This window comes from Symphalangus syndactylus, chromosome 3, assembly GCF_028878055.3.
Source record: "Symphalangus syndactylus isolate Jambi chromosome 3, NHGRI_mSymSyn1-v2.1_pri, whole genome shotgun sequence".
Lineage (NCBI taxonomy): Eukaryota > Metazoa > Chordata > Mammalia > Primates > Hylobatidae > Symphalangus > Symphalangus syndactylus.
This window is the reverse complement of record NC_072425.2, coordinates 6,918,872-6,935,838: the sequence shown is the minus strand read 5'-3', so window position 1 is coordinate 6,935,838 and position 16,967 is coordinate 6,918,872. Positions and strand designations below refer to the sequence as shown.

Here is a 16,967-nt window from a genome sequence, read left to right as displayed (position 1 = left end):
AGCTCAGAGGAGGGGTTTAATGTCTCATGAAGCCAGTCCTGTTCTCCTTGCTTTTCTTCTTTGAATCATTCTTTCATGTTTTGCCTACTTAGTTTTCCAGATAGATTTTGCCATCATTTTGTTGTAGTCCCAATAACCCCGTTGGGATTTTGATTTATCAGAATCTATAAATTGATTTCAGGAGAATCAAGTTTAGAAATAAATATATATTCTGTCTGTCCATCCAGGAATGTAGTATGTATGAAAATTTATTCAGCTTTCCTTTTTTTTTTATAAATAGATTTTGTAGTTTCTTTATAAAAGTCACCTGCACTGTTAAAGCTATTCCTAAGTGGTTTGTATTGATTGGCGGCATTTCGATTGAGGCATTTATTTCGTTGCATTTCCTGGCTGTCCCTGTCTGGTGTCACTGCTGGCTTCTGGTGTTTGTCCATCCATCAGGCTGCTGGTTCTGGGTGCCAGTGCACACCCCTTCTGGGTAGAGCTGGGCTTGGACCGAAGTTTTGGTTGTGATTACGATACCTGGAGGTTGCTTTTCCTGCTAGTTTTTTCCTTTCTCTTATTGGTTTGATCGCATCATCCTGCGCTTTTGGGCTTTGTGCTGCTTTCTGTCTTTTTTGGAAGTCGGGAGGGGCACACAAACCAGAAGGAAGCTTTTCAAGCTGATGCTCTGGACCACTGGGGCTCACAACTTGGGTGAACATCAGAATCTCCCTGTAAGGCGTGTAAAACCCAGAGTGCTGGGCCCTGCCCTCTGATTTCTGAGTTCTTTCTGGGAAAGAATTAGCATTTCTTTCTTTCAAAATATGTATATATATATTTTACTATTTATCTCTCTTTTTTTTTTTTTTTGAGAGACAGGGTCTTGCTCTGTCGTTCTGTTGCCCAGGCTGGAGTGCAGTGGCTGGGCACTCCAGTGATCATGGCTCACTGCAGCCTCAACCTCCTGGGCTCAAGCCATCCTCCCACCTTAGCCTCCTGAGGGTGGAACTACAGGTGTGTGCCACCATGCCTGGCTAATTAAAAAATTTTTTTTTGTAGAGATGGGTCTCACTATGTTGTCCAGTCTAATCTTGAACTCCCAGGCTCAGGCGATCCTCCCACCTCTGCCTCTCAAAGGGCTACGATTACAGGCGTGAGCCACTGCACTGCCTCCGCCTCCCCCCTCCTCCTGCTGTCCCCTCAAGAATTTGCTAATGGTCAGCCAGGTGATTCTGAGGCGGCTGGGAGATCCTGGGTTGGTTCTTAACCAAGTTCCTGGGGGTTTTATCACTGTCTGCCAGCGGTGATCATTTTATCTATTTCTTTCCTTATTTCCTATTCATGTCCTGTTATGTTGGTGAGAACTCTTAAAACAATATTAAATGAGAATTATGGTGATACTTCTTATTTTGTCATCTGACTTGAAGAAAATCCTTCATGATAAATGTGGGTTTGTTAGTACTCTTGAGAATGGATTTCGTGCATAGAAAATATTTTTCAGAAACTAGTTTCTAAATGTCAACATTCAATTTTTAAAGTTAGAAATCCAAAAACATTGGGTTTTTAAAAGCTTTTAGGGGCCAGGCGCGGTGGCTCACACCTGTAATCCCAGCACTTTGGGAGGCCGAGGCGGGTAGATCACGAGGTCAGGAATTTGAAACCAGCCTAACCAGCATGGTGAAACCCTGTCTCTACTAAAAATACAAAAATTAGCCGGGTGTGGTGGTGCATGCCTGTAGTCCCAGCTACTCGGGGGGCTGAGGCAGAAGAATCGCTTGAACCCGGGAGGCGGAGCTTGCAGTGAGCCGAGATTGCACCACTGCACTCCAGCCTGGGTGACAGAGTGAGACTCTGTCTCAAAAAAAAAAAAAAGCTTTTAGATTCAACTTATGAAAAATTAGATTTGTAAATTTAGCAATTTTTAACATTCATTTTCAAGAAGATTTTAAGTAATGTTTTATCCTATTTTATAAACCTAATGTTAGACATTTAAAATTTGGTTTATAAATGTACTGTAACTAGACCTTCCTAAGTACTTAAGTATTGTATATTGAATAAATTAAAGTGTAAATATGGTGAATCATAAATTTGCTTAAATGGTTCAATACTTTCTATAAATTTATTAGGTTTTCAACTTCAAATTACAAGTCTCAATCAGTTCCATTGCATATTTTAAATTCGAATCACAGGGCCAATGTGATGCTAAATACAGCTTCATATGGTCTGATAAATTCTTCATCATAACTCAAAAAATATTAATTCGGAAAATCTGATTTCCACAAACATTGCTACATTTAATTCTCAGCCTTCCTGGGGTTAAATATGCTGGTTCGCTGAAGACACTGTCACCTCCCGACAAGTGAATGGAGGTGCCCTGCCCTTGTCCTAAGGCACTGTCACCTCGGACCTGCCCTTGTCCCCTCTGGGCTGCCTCATCACATTTGCTGGCTGGAATGGCTGGAATGTAGACCAGATTTTTTCCTGAAATATAGTAGTGGACCGTGGCAAGGGCCTCTCCACTCAAACACTGGAGGCCTCAGAGGCCCAGTGGGCTGCAGTTAGGTTGTAATTTATTCTAGAGGCTGCTCACACCACTTGAGTGGATTTTGTGTTTTTATGGCTCTCAAGATGATAGAAATGTCCAGCCTGGGTCTACACAACTTTGAATTCTGCGTCAAAAAAGAAGAGTTGTTTTCCGGCCCCAGAGGGTCACAGCAACTCCTCCTTGTTCAAATGCGTTTCTGTCTTTCACGTCTTTGGCTTGCCAGGACGACTCCTAAGGCCGCTTTGCTGACATTTCAGCATTTGTTAGAGAGCGTCCTAGTGCCCGGGAGACAGAAACGCTATAAGGTGAAGGGAGAAACTTTTCCTCCTATGTAATTTGTCTTTCTTGGGAATGGAATTGGAGCTTTTCTGGAGCTGTTCACTGTCTGGGTCATCTGTGTTTCCAGTCTCGGTCTTGCTGACTCCATGCCTGTGTGTTGTCTTATTGAACATACGTGTTTCTCTGCATACCCATGTCTAGTCTTATTTAACATGTGTTTCTCTGCATCCCCGTGTGATGCCTTATTTAACATATGTGTGTGTCTGCATCCGTGTGTGATGTCTTTTTTAATATACGTGTTCCCCTGCATGCCCGTGTGTTGTCTTATTTAACATATGTGTTCCCCTGCATGCCCATGTGTTGTCTTATTTAACATACATGTTCCTCTGCATCCCGGTGTGATGTCTTAACATATGTGTTCCCCTGCATGCCCGTGTGTTGTCTTATTTAACATACGTGTTCCCCTGCATGCCCGTGTGTTGTCTTATTTAACAAACGTGTTCCCCTGCATGCCCGTGTGTTGTCTTATTTAACATGTGTTCCTCTGTATGCCGTGTGATGTCTTATTTAACATACGTGTTCCCCTGCATGCCCGTGTGATGTCTCATTTAACATGTGTTCCCCTGCATGCCCGTGTTGTCTTTTTTAACATACGTGTTCCCCTGCATGCCCGTGTGATGTCTTATTTAACATACGTGTTCCCCTGCATGCCCGTGTGTTGTCTTACTTAACATATGTGTTCCTCTGCATGCCATGTGATATCTTATTTAACATATGTGTTCCCCTGCATGCCTGTGTCTAGTCTTATTTAACATACGTGTTCCCCTGCATGCCTGTGTCTAGTCTTACTTAACATATGTGTTCCTCTGCACGCTCCCCTGGTCTGCATTTCTCTGTACATTGGGAGTTAGCTTGGGAGATTTTTCTTAGAGAACTAAAATATTACAGATGTGGTTGAAGTCTTTTGAATATAGTCCCCCAGTCAGATTCTCTTCTCTTTCTCTTTTTCTCCCTGTGAGAGCAGGTGTCCTGATTTGTGTTTATCCTGCCAGGGCACGTGGATGTGTGGGCATTCTACCTTTCGCTGTGTGTGTATCCATAAATAATGTAGCGTGTGAGCGTATCTGTGTATTCACAGATAATAATATGATTATTTCACAGCTAGCCTTTACCCCTCAACATTATTTTAAACATTTTTCCATGTTAATGTGCATAGGCTTATTTAGTTTTACATGCTCATTCATTTTTAACTGTAGAATAATATTCCATTGTGTGCATATGGCACAGTTAATTTTTCTGTCTTCTTGTGAAAGGCATTTTTATTTTCCTTTCTTACTGTTACAAACAGGGCTACCCCAGAATGTGCCTGGAGTGTGGTTAGAAGTGGTTTCCTAACTCCTGGGGATGCTCATTTAAAAATTTCCTAGAAGTGGCCAAATACTCTCCAAAACAATTCTGCAGTTCTCTCTTCCAACACATCAGGCTTTAACACTGTGTGCTAAACGTCGGATGTGAAGTGGCAGCTCTTCGTTATTTTAATCTGGTTTTCCCTGATTGCCAATCGTTTTGAGCATCTTCTTCCCTCTTGTAATTTGTTGATTTTTCTGATTAGTTATTTGTATTTTTCATATGAATTTGTAGAAATTTTTTCTACATTCAGAAAACCAATTGTTTTTCATTTTCTTTATGCTGTCTTTTATGGTATGGTGTTATTTTATCATAGTCACATTTATTAATCTATTACTTTAGTCTTACGTCATCCTTCGTTACCTCACCATCACAGAGCTGTTCTCTTGTATTTTTTTTGCGGCTTTAGAGTTTGCTTTCCATGCTTAGGTCTTTGATACACCTGGAATTTATTCGCGAGTGGTGCTTCCTCTTTCTGCTGACGGGTGATCGGGTTTTCCAACATCATTTGGCGGCCGCTCCACCCTTTTTCTCTGATTTGGAATGGTGCCACCACCTTTGTCAAACACCAGGTTTCATACGTCAGGCCTGTTTCTGGCTCTCGTTCTGCCCCATGCCTTCCCTGTCCAATCCACAGAGTATTAATTATTTTAGCTGCACAGTAAGTCTTGGGGAGTGAAGCAAGAGCTGATCTCCCGGTTTGTTCTTCAGCATCGCTTGACTGTTCATGGCCCATTGCTTATCCATGTGGATGTAAAGATGAGCTTGTTAAGTTCCACCAGGGCTCTGCTGAGGTCTTTTTTTAAAAACAACTTTACTGAGGCCGGGTGCGGTGGCTGACGCCTGTAATCCCAGCACTTTGGGAGGCCGAGGCAGGCGGATCACCTGAGGTCAGGAGTTCAAGACCAGCCTGGCCAACATGGTGGAACCCCGTCTCTACTAAAAATACAAAAATTAGCCAGGTGTGGTGGTGAGTGCCTGTAATCCCAGCTACTCGGGAGGCTGAGGCAGGAGAATCGCTTGAACCCAGGAGGCGGAGGTTACAGTGAGCCAAGATCACGCCACTGCATTCCAGCCTGGGCGACAGAGTGAGACTCCGTCTCAAAAGTAAAAAAAAAAACGAAAACAAAAAAACAAAAGAAAACCTTTACTGAGATATAACTTAACACACCATACAATTTTCCCATTTAAAGTGTACAAGTCAGTGGTTTTGGCATATTAAATTTTTAATTATTATTATTTTGGGAGGGAGAGGGAGTCTTGCTCTGTCGCCCAGGCTCGACTACAGTAGCGTGATCTTGGCTCACTGCAAGCTCCGCCTCCTGGGTTCACGCCATTCTCCTGCCTCAGCCTCCCGAGTAGCTGGGACTACAGGCACCTGCCACCATGCCTGGCTAATTTTTTTGTATTTTTAGTAGAGTCGGGGTTTCACCATGTTAGCCAGGATGGTCTCGATCTCCTGACCTCGTGATCCATCCCCCTCAGCCTCCCAAAGTGCTGGGATTACAGGCGTGAGCCACCACACCTGGCTAAATTTTTAATTTTTAAAAATTGTGGTAAAATATGTATAACATGAAGTTTTTTGTTTTAACTTTTTTTTTTTTTTTTGAGACAGAATTTCACTCTTGTTGCCCAGGCTGGAGTGCAATGGTGCAATCTCGGCTCACTGCAACCTCCACCTCCTGGGTTCCAGCGATTCTCCTACCTCAGCCTCCCGAGTAGCTGGGATTACAGGCATGCGCCACCACATCTGGCTAATTTTGTATTTTTAGTAGAGATGGGGTTTCTCCATGTTGGTCAGGCTTGTCTTGAACTCCCGACCTCAGGTGATCCACCTGCCTCAGCCTCTCAAAGTGCTGGGATGACAGGCATGAGCCACTGCACCCGGCCTTGCAATTTCCAATTTTTTTATTGCCCCAAACAGAAACTTGGTACCTATTAAGCAAGAACTCCCCACTTCCCTTCCTTCAGCCTTGGCTTGGCGCTAATTTACTTACTGTCTCTGTGAATTTGCCTATTCCAGGTACCTCATGTAAGTGGGATCGTATGTTATTTGCTCTTTTGTGTCTGGATTATTTCACTTACAATAATGTTACCCAAGTTCATCCATGCTGCAGCAGATGCAGCATTAGAGCTTCATTCCTTTTGTGGAGGAACAATAGTTATTCACATGCATGCACCACATCGTGCGCACACATTCATCAGGCGATAGACATTTGTGTTCTTCCCCTCTTCCGGTTATTGTGAGTGACGCTGCTATGAGCGTTGGTGTCTAAGTATCTGATTGAGTCCTGCTTTCAATTCTTTTGGATATATAGCTAGAAGGGGAATTGCCAGATCATATGTTAATTCTATGTTTAACTTTTTTTTTTCATTTTTAGTTTTTTTTGAGATGGAGTCTCACTGCAACCTCCACCTCTTGGGTTCAAGCGATTCTTGTGCCTCAGCCTCCCAAATGGTTGGGATTATAGGCCCTCATCACCATGCGTGGCTAATTTTTGTATTTTTAGTAGAGATGGCGTTTCACCATGTTGGCCAGGCTGGTTTCGAACTCCTGACCTCAGGTGATCTGCCTGCTTCGGCATCCCAAAGTGCTGGGATTACAGGCGTGAGCCACCGTGCCTGGCCAATAATAGCTATCTCAGTGGGTATGAAGTGGTATTTCATTGTGGTTTTGATGTTTACTTCCCTAATCATTAGTGATGTTGAGCATCTTTTTGTGCACCTATTGGCCATTTGTATATCTTCTTTGGAAGAATGTTCATTCAAGTCCTTTGCCCATTTTAAAATTGAGTTGTTTTTGTTGTTGTTGAGTTGTAAGAGTATTTATATTTTCTGGATATTAATCCCTTATTAGATATATGATTTGCAGATATTTTCTCCCTTTCTGTAGGTTTCTTTTCACTTTTTGATAGTGCCCTCTGATGCAGCAGCCCCCAGCCTTTATGACACCAGGCACTGGGCTCATGGAAGACAATTTTTCCAGAGACCAGAGGTCAGGGGATGGTTTTGGGGCGATTCAAGTGCGTTATTACATTTATTGTGCACTTTATTTCTATTATTGTTACATTGTGATATATAATGAAATAATTATACAACTCACCATAATATAGAGTCAGTGGGAGCCCCGAGATTGTTGTCCTGCAACTAGACGGTCCCATCTGGGGGTGATGGGTCAGTGACAGATCATCAGGCATTAGATTCTCATAAGGAGCGTGCAACCTAGATCCCTCACATGTGCAGTTCACAATAGGATTCATGCTCCTATGAGAATCTAATACCACCGCCGATCTGACAGGAGGCAGATCTCAGGCAGTAATGCTCGCTCTCCCGCCGCCACCTCCTGCAGAGTGGCCTGATGCCTAACAGGCCACAGAACAGTACTGGTCTGTGGCCTGAGGGTTGGGGACCCTTGCTCTGATGCACAAAACTTTTTACTTTTGATGAAGTTCAGTTTAATCTATTTTTTCTTTTATTGCCTGTGCTCTTGGTGTCATATCCGAGAAATTGTTGCCAAATCCAATGTTATGAATATTTTCCCCTATGTTTCTTCTAAGAGTTTTCTAGTCTTAGCTCTTATATTTAGATCTTTGATCCATTTTGAGTTACTTTCTGTATTTGGTGTAAGGTAAGGGTCCAACTTTTTTCTGCGTGGTTGTTGAAAAGATCATTCTCCACTTAATGGTCTTGGTACCTTTGTTGAAAACCAGTTGACATATATGTGAGGGTTTATTTCTGGATTATTATTCTATTCCGTTGATCTAGCTAGTTTTAAATTTTCTACCTTTTCTACATGTTTTTGTTTAACAGTTTACTGTTTTTATTTTTTTTTTATTTTTTTTTTGGAGACGGAGTCTCACTCTGTCACCCAGGCTGGAGTGCAGTGGCGCAATCTCGGCTCACTGCAAGCTCCGCCTCCCAGGTTCACGCCATTCTCCTGCCTCAGCCTCTCCGAGTAGCTGGGACTACAGGCGCCCGCCACCACGCCCAGCTAATTTTTTTGTATTTTTAGTAGAGACGGGGTTTCACTGTGGTCTCGATCTCCTGACCTCGTGATCCGCCCGCCTCGGCCTCCCAAAGTGCTGGGATTACAAGCGTGAGCCACCGCGCCCGGCCTAGTTTACTGTTTTTATCTAAACAAAATTCCTCTTTCAATAGTTGATCCTGTTGAATGTCTTCCCGTAGCATTGGGCTTCCTCAGGTAACTTGGCATTTTGGTTTGAATAGAAGGGTTTTTATTGTCCTTTTTTTCTTTTTCTATTTTGAGATATTTATCTTTTATTTATTTATTTATTTATTTGAGACGGAGTCTTGCTCTGTCACCCAGGCTGGATTGCAATGGCGCTATCTCAGCTCACTGCAACCTCTGCCTCCCGGGCTCAAGCAGTTCTCCTGCCTCAGCCTCCCAAGTAGCTGGAATTACAGGCATGCGCTACTGCGCCCAGCTAGTTTTTGTATTTTTTTTTTTTTTGTAGAGACGGAGTTTCACCATGTTGGTCAGGCTGGTCTCGAACTCCGGACCTCAGGGGATCCACCTGCCTTGGTCTTCCAAAGTGCTGGGATAACAGGTGTGAGCCACTGTGCCCGGCCGATATTTATCCTATTTTTGACCCCCAGCTCTGTCTCAGATTTTTGTCTGTCACTGCTGTGTGTTTGGAGCAGGTGGTCACAAAGCCTTCACCAAGAATCCTGGATGCGCTTTAGAGGCAGAGCCAGCAGGATTATTGGTGAACTGGATGTGGCATATGAGAGAAGGACTGGAGTCAGGGATGAAGCTTCAGGTTTGGTTTAAACAATAGGTGACTGGTGCGATCCACTGAGGGTAACAAAGGGGGAAGGAGCAGGACTGGAAGTAAGAATAGAAAGTTTCTTAGTCACTGTGATGTAACAACTCTCAACTTTAGAAAAAAGGTACATGTTTTATACTTGTGTTAAATTAAAAAAAAGAATTCTTTAGTTGTGTAATGTTTCATATGCTTTTTAAAATACCCATATGGAACTGTTAAAAATGCAGTTGTATATATGAGCCTAGAGCTCCAGGTCTGGGTTAAAGATACACATTTGGGAATAATAGATATTCATGATACTCAAAGCTATCGAGTAGCTCCTACATGGAATGAGCCTTGGGGCACCCACATTTTGAATCTCTGGTGGAGAAGGCAAAGCTGGCAAAAGAAACTAAGAAGGAGCCCCCAGGCAGTGGGAGGAAAACAGGAGAGAGTTGACCTAAGGCAAGAGATCACACCCTTTAAAGGAGACTTGACCGTTAGAATTGGCAAGAGGAAGGCTTGACGTAGCATTTCAGTGGAGAGGTGGGTGAGAACCTGGCTGGGGAAAGCTAATGAGAGAGCGCAAGATAAGGAAGTGGTGAGACCGAGGATTGACACCATCCGTGAGTTCTGATGGGAAGGGAACAGAGAAATGCTCTGTGGTGGAAGGCAGATTTGGGATCTTTAGTTTTGTTCTTAAGATGGGAGATACTAGGATATGTTTTTTTGCTGATAGAACTGACCACAGTGGCTTCCTCATTCCACCTTCCCAATACCCCACTTCCCCGTCTTCCTGAGATAAAGGAGAGAATGGTGGTATATGGGGGTCGGTTCAGGAGTCCCTCAGGCTCCATCCTGCTCCTGCCCTCAGTCACCACTCTTCTCAGAAGGCAGCTTGAAGCGCAGCTGGGGTTGGTTAGAGGATATGGGTCAGCCTTAAACTCAGTTGGTGGACAGATTTCCTGCCATGCCAGGGGCCAAGTGTCTATTCAGAGATGGTGCCTTTGAACTGGAGGTTTGGTCATGTGGGTGATTGTGAACATTCCTGTGAGCGCTTCTGGATTCAGTTCCTGCCTCCTCTCACCTGGCAAGCCGCTCTGTGCTGGCCCTGTGGTTGGACAGTGGGGGGACACAGGTGCTGGCCCTGTGATTGGACAGTGGGGACACAGGTGCTGGCCCTGTGGTTGGACAGTGGGGACACAGGTGCTGGCCCTGTGGTTGGACAGTGGGGACACAGGAATGAAGGTGTCACTGCTCTTGGGAGACGTGACCCTGGTGGTGGGAGGAGTGTGTCCTCTTCCAGGCTCAATGTGAAAACCTTTACTTCCCTTCTTCTCCTTGTTTCTGCCAGGATCCTTGCCACGGCTGGAACTGACTTCGACCTGAGAACACTGAGGGCTGTGCGTGTGCTGAGGCCCCTGAAGCTGGTGTCTGGGATTCCAAGTGAGTCCAGCGAAGATAGGCCCGAGCCTGCTTGGAATAACAACCTCCTCTCCTACCCTCACCACGGACACGGCCGTGGCCATGGTTTGGCTTTGGTGACTCTGAGCTTGCCACTTTTGACCCCAGGGAACCAGGCAGGAGGAAGGGAGGAGCAGGCCTTTTTTGGCCTGTCACACCCTCCATGAAAGCCCACAGGGTGATGCTGTTATTTTACCCTGACCTGGCTTCCCTAGATGGAAGCTTTGTTCCTCCTCACATACTCTGTCACATTTCAGCACTTTGCTTCTTTTTCTGAGGTTAAAGAATGGATGAGAGGTTGACCAAGGTGGTGGGGAAGGATGCCTGAGAAAATGTGCAAAAGCTGCAAAGGGCCACTTGTCTCTTGGCTCAGTCTTGTCAGGGCCGTTGGGGACTGAGGCCAGCCTTAAGACATGTTCCTGAAGTGGGCTGCCCACAGAGCCTACCATGAGCAGGAGGATGGCCAGGGTGACCTCATGAGCCAGTGACCACCTGGACCCCTATTCCTTCAGCCCATTGGAAGTCTGGTTTTAGGTTTACCTAAGGGCCTGAGTGGACCTGGAACTAGTGCTGTGTCCTCCTGAGGCCACTGAGGGAAGACCCGTCATTGGCTCCCTGTTCTGCCCTGAGACCTTGCCAGGCAAGGGTTCTGGCCCATATCCAAGTGCTGGGGCCAGACTCAAAGGGGAGGGGTCAAGGGTTACAGGCTCCTCTGCCCAGTTCCTCACATGCTGTATGGCCAGTGGCAGAACATTCCCAGGGGCAGGTCTTTTTGCCTCACTTTCTCCCAAGGAGTTGGGTCTGTTAGGAATACCTGTACTTAGGATCCCCTGCTCTTCTCTCCCAGGATCCCCTGCTCTTCCCTCCCAGGATCGCCTGCTCTTAGCTCCCAGCATTCTGTGCTCCTTCCTTCCAGGATCCCCTGCTCTTCCCTCCCAGGATCCCCTCCCTTAGCTCCCAGCATTCTCTGCTCTTCCCTCCCAGAATTCCCTGTTCTTTCCTCTCAGGACATCCTCTGACTCAGCTCTTCCTTCTCAGGATTTCATTCTTTTTCCTCTCAGGATTCTCTGTTCTTGCCCCACCCTGAGCCCCACTCCCCACCCCAGACTTCATACCCTGACACCCCCACATCCCACTCCTCTGCCTACTTTGAGACACTTCTCAGTCGACTTCTCTCTAGGACCTTATGCTTTGTCCCTAGGACTCTCAGCTCTGCCCTGCACAAGCACTCTCTGCCCCTCTGTGCCTTAAGGGGCTTCAGCTCTGTCCTTTGACCTCGCAAGCACTCACTGCTTAGCACCTTGCTGCCCCCGCTAGATTTCTGCTGTTCTGTCCCTGCCCCCCCACCAAACTCCTTGCCCTACCCTGCCCACGTTGCTTCCTGACCTGCCGTGTTCTGGCCCCAGGTTTGCAGGTGGTGCTCAAGTCCATCATGAAGGCCATGGTTCCACTCCTGCAGATCGGGCTGCTTCTCTTCTTTGCCATCCTCATGTTTGCCATCATTGGCCTGGAGTTCTACATGGGCAAGTTCCACAAGGCCTGTTTCCCCAACAGCACAGGTGAGGCCAGGCAGCACCCTCCAGCACAGGCGAGTGCCACAGATGCGTTCATCCAGGAGATGGGCACTGTTCTAGGTGCTAGAGGGGCCTTCTTGGTGCCAGATACATGAGGTGGAGCTGACATTCTAGTGGAGGACATAGACAATAGCCTGATAGACACAAGTAAATAAACACAGAAATATAATAATTATTGATTGTAGTAACTTTTGGGAAGAAAACAAAAAGGTATTTGAAATAGAATAATTTGGGGCCTGCTTTACAGAGGGTCCCAGGAGGCCACTCTGCCGAGGTGGCCATCGAGAAGCATCTGAATGCAGGGAGATTGGAGCTGTGTGGCCACCTGGGCAGAACTTTAGTTACCAGTAGTAGTGGTAGTAGTACTAGTACTAGTAGTAGTAGGTGCAAAGGCCTATGGTGTGGAGCAGCAAGAACAAGAGGATTCATGTGGGCTTCATGGCCCTGTCTTATTCTGAGAGAAACGGGCAGACAGTGGAGCGCTTTGAGTGAGGTGTGGCATCTTCTGATCATTCGGGCTGCTCCTGGGAGGCAAAGGCAGAAACAGAGTTGAGTGGAAGATCTCAATCCAGCAGAGGTGATGGTGGCTGGGGCCAGGGTGCTGTGGTAGAGGTGGTTAAAATAGGTCAAATTATGGGTGTATTTGTAGCTAAAGCCAACAGAATTTTCTGAGAGTCTGTATGTGAGGGTAAGAGAAAGAGAAGAGTTAAGGATGAAGCTAAGGTTTGTGGCTTGAACTACAAACTTATTTATTTATTTATTTATTTTGAGACGGAGTCTCGCTCTGTTGCCCAGGCTGGAGTGCAGGGGCGCGATCTCGGCTCACTGCAAGCTCCGCCTCCCGGGTTCACGCCATTCTCCTGCCTCAGCCTCCCGAGTAGCTGGGACTACAGGCACCTGCCACCATGCCCGGCTAATATTTTATATTTTTAGTAGAGACGGGGTTTCACCGTGTTAGCCAGGATGGTCTCGATCTCCTGACCTCGTGATCCGCCCGCCTCGGCCTCCCAAAGTGCTGGGATTACAGGCGTGAGCCACCGCGCCCGGCCAGCGAACTACAAACTTATTAAAGGAGAAAACCCAGCTGGCAGTGGTTCACCTATAGTCCCAGCATTTTTAGAAAAAGGTTTTACTAGAATTTAGATCGTTCGTGATTAAAAAAAAAAAAACAACTTTAATCCAACTGTAAATAAAAGAGAATTTTCTTAAATCCCCGCAGATTTCCTGCAAACACCATACCTCACTGTAAGCCTTGAGAGCTTTCCCTTTACAGTCAAGAACAAAAGCAAGTCACTTCTAGTCCACGTAGCATTTGTAGTCATGGCCAGTTCATGAGACAAGAAAAAGAAAAAGTTAAAAAAAAAAAAAAAAGAACTGGAAAGGAGGAGATGAAACTCATTATTCCTAGTCTTCTTTAGCAGCATTTATCACAAGATATTTGGACAGAGAGGAATAAACTTAGGTAGTCAGTTTTGCTTTCTAAACCTGGGAGTATTTGCTTTCCATCTGAGAAACTCCTCAAAATTTCTCCTATGTTGATAGATATTTTCGTGTGTTGTTATACATTTTTTTTTTTTTTTTTTTTTTTTTTTTTTTGAGACAGAGTCTCGCTCTGTCGCCCGGGCTGGAGTGCAGTGGCGCAATCTCGGCTCACTGCAAGCTCTGCCTCCCGGGTTCACGCCATTCTCCTGCCTCAGCCTCCGAGTAGCTGGGACTACAGGCGCCCGCCACCGCGCCCGGCTAATTTTTTGTATTTTTTAGTAGAGACGGGGTTTCACCGTGGTCTCGATCTCCTGACCTCGTGATCCGCCCGCCTCGGCCTCCCAAAGTGCTGGGATTACAAGCGTGAGCCACCGCGCCCGGCCTTTTTTTTTTTTTTTTTTTGAGACGGAGTCTCACTCTGTTGCCCAGGCTGGAGGGCAGTGGTGCAATCTTGGCTCACTGCAACCTCCGCCTCCCAGGTTCTAGCAATTTTCCTGCCCCAGCCTCCTGAGTAGCAGGGATTACATGCCCATGGTGTCACGCCCAGCTAATTTTTTGTATTTTAGTAGAGACAGGGTTTCACCATGTTGCCCAGGCTGGTCTCGAACTCCTAAGCTCAGGCAATCTGCCCACCTCGGCCTCCCAGAGTGCTAGGATTACAGGTGTGAACCACCGTGCCTGGCCTGCATTTTTTAAAACTATTTTTTTTCGGCCTTTCATTGAGATTTTTGAGAGTGAAGGGGGTAAACGTGCTGCTTGCTATCTTGTTCCAGAGATTAGCGTGGTTTTCTGGTCTTTCTTTAACCCCTCTTTCTCTGGTCCCTGGCTACCTGCTGGGTTTCAGCACAGTAGAAGGATGTCTGCCCTGTAGGATCAGTGCAGCGAGACCTGGGCCAGGAGGTCTCCAGCCACCCTCCGGGTACATGTTCGGTTGGTTCCAGATCATCCTGCCTGACAGGCACCAGACTGCACAGTGGCTGAGTCCAGCTTGGGACTGGCCAAGGGCCTCAAGTTAGATCCGCGTGTCAGGAGGATCTTGCTGGCAGTTTGGCCGTGAGGGAGAGGAACGGTCCGCGTGGCGGTTTGGCTGTGAGGGAGAGGAAGGGTCCGCGTGGCGGTTTGGCTGTGAGGGAGGTGGTTTGGCTGTGAGGGAGAGGAACGGTCCGCGTGGCGGTTTGGCTGTGAGGGAGAGGAAGGGTCCGCGTGGCGGTTTGGCTGTGAGGGAGGTGGTTTGGCCGTGAGGGAGAGGAACGGTCAGGGTGGTGGGAAAAATGGGAGGTTAGGAGTCTGTTGTTTTTGGTTTTAAGATGAATGGGCTGTGAGCCCACCATCAAGTGATGGTGGGCAGGTTCCAGTAGGGAGGGAGAGGCTGGCGGTTACTCTCTGAGCGGGTCTCTCCTGGGCTTGGGGGCAGCAAGAGGCGATGCCTGATGCAGATTCGAGGAAGAATGGTGGGAAGTTGAGTGAGGGTTTCTGTTGGTGGCTGGTTCCTGCCCACTTGCCGTGAGCTCTCCAGAGCCCAGGAATCCTGGTGGGGATTGGAGAGCTTGGTATTTCTGAGCTCTGGGTCTGCTTCATTCTCCTTCTTGCAGATGCAGAGCCCGTGGGTGACTTCCCCTGTGGCAAGGAGGCCCCAGCCCGGCTGTGTGAGGGCGACACTGAGTGCCGGGAGTACTGGCCAGGACCCAACTTTGGCATCACCAACTTTGACAACATCCTGTTTGCCATCTTGACGGTGTTCCAGTGCATCACCATGGAGGGCTGGACTGACATCCTCTACAATGTGAGTGGTGTCTTGGCCCTGGGCCTGAGGGCGGGCCCTGGACCTCCTGAGCTGGTGCCTCTGGGGGTCCATTTAGGGGGGCCCTTCTGACCTCAGAGCCTCTGCCCAGCCCTAGGCTCCTCCCTGCACCCCTAGGATGAAATACAGGCTCTTTCCGGCAGATGACCCACCCAAGGGCCCACCACAGGCAGCCTCAGCTCAGACTCCTGAGGTGGGTCCTCCTGGAGTCGACTCCTTCGTGAAAATGAAGCAGAAGGCTGAGTGGTGGAGGTCAGAGAATAAAACTCCAGAGGAGATGCTGCTGTTTCTGTTGGCAAGGACGATAGTAGCACTGCTAGCTACTCTGGGTTAGGCCCTGTGGGAAGTGTTTTATTCCTGTTGATTCCTCTCAGGAACCTGTTGCACAGATGATGAGGCTGAGTTGTGGAGAAGCTGACTAACTTTCTCCAGCCCGAGGACCATGGGCAGCTGTTGCTGTGCCACCCCCCTAGGGTCTCTGTTGGAGTCGAGGGCCAGTAGGGCTGCTGGGCCTCCCGTCCCCAGGCTGCCTGGCGAAGGTGGTGAGCAGCGGAAAGGCTCCCGAGACCTTCCTCGGTCACGCAGGGATTCTTAGAGTGGAGCCTGTGGCTTGTGCGTTTGTTTCCTTCATGCCGAGTCTGTCTGGTCCTGTTTCCTCTTTGCTCTCCTCGCTCTCATCAGGATGCCGGCCTGTCTCCGCAGTTTACGGCAGCCTGGGTTTGGTGGCCATGATTGAAGTTGAATATAAGGGTTGGGGGGGTGCCTGATGGCCCAGCTCCCTCACGTTGCCTCTGCCTGGGTCCCTTCTTGGTGGAGTCTCCCATCCCCCCACCACCGACTCTTGAGCAGATCTGCCTCTTCCCTGCTGCTCTCTGTCCCCTCTGTGAGAGCCCTGTGAACTACCAGGGCATGAGAATAATTAAGTTAGTACTTGAGGGGCTGTGGGAGGTGGAGAAGGGTCAGGCGCCTGTGGGCCAGGAATCTGGGAAGGGTGCTAGGTTTTGAGTAACTGGAGGATGTGTTCCCCTCAGGTGCTGTCAGGGTGGGGAGGGGGCCAGAGTGCAAGGCGCTTTCACCTAGAGCTTGTCACTTGTGCCCTGGGGTGAAGCTTGGTCCACGTGCGCCTGGGAGCCTGTGCCTCTCTCCCCAGCCTCCAGCAGCTGTGCTCATGAGGGCTGGTGGCATGATGGTGGACAGGTCCTGGGGAGAGACTGGGGCCCTCTGCCCTGTGCCTCATGCGTTCATGGGGACAGGGGTGGGCATTCAGCAGGCATTTGCTAAATACTTATTGAGCTCGTTTATCAAGCTCCTTGAACAGGCAGATGGCAGATGAGGGGTTAAGGAAAAGCCAGCACAGGGTCCATTTGAACCAGATTCCTCCCCGAGTGGGAGTTGTGTCTGATGACAGGCTTGTGTGATTGAGGGAATGAGGAACAGGACAAAGGCGGTGATGAGGAGCTTGGCTGTTCTCTCCCTGTAGCCAATCAAGGAACAATTCCCACAAAGACAGACCCTAAAAATAGCTCTGAGCTGGCTGCATTCCTGCTGGCCCCACCCAAATGAAGGACTGTGTGACCAGGTCTCCACAGCCCTCAGTGTCCACTGTTACTTGGCCAGGGGCCGCACATGACTCAGATTCTTCTGCCTGGGTCTCTGCCTCCTGCGGG

General features: G+C 47.7%; 1 protein-coding gene and 1 long non-coding RNA gene across 5 annotated transcripts in view; one reads left to right on the top strand and one right to left on the bottom strand.

Annotated features, from left to right (window-relative positions):
* CACNA1B (calcium voltage-gated channel subunit alpha1 B) overlaps positions 1-16,967 on the top strand; it is a 243,833-nt gene that overhangs the window by 26,148 nt on the left and 200,718 nt on the right. For 3 of the 4 annotated variants that reach the window (XM_063636690.1, XM_055270113.1, XM_055270112.2), the window contains exons 4-6: positions 10,334-10,425; positions 11,850-12,002; positions 15,092-15,282. In XM_063636690.1, the coding sequence (XP_063492760.1) occupies positions 10,334-10,425; positions 11,850-12,002; positions 15,092-15,282 (436 nt within the window). The remainder of the gene's footprint in view (positions 1-10,333; positions 10,426-11,849; positions 12,003-15,091; positions 15,283-16,967) is intronic. The other variant, XM_055270114.2, reaches the window with a different exon arrangement.
* On the bottom strand, positions 12,166-14,464 carry LOC129478610 (uncharacterized). The gene is made up of 2 exons (XR_008656443.2): positions 14,330-14,464; positions 12,166-12,541 (listed from the first exon to the last, which is right to left on the bottom strand). It is a non-coding gene; the product is annotated as an uncharacterized lncRNA (long non-coding RNA).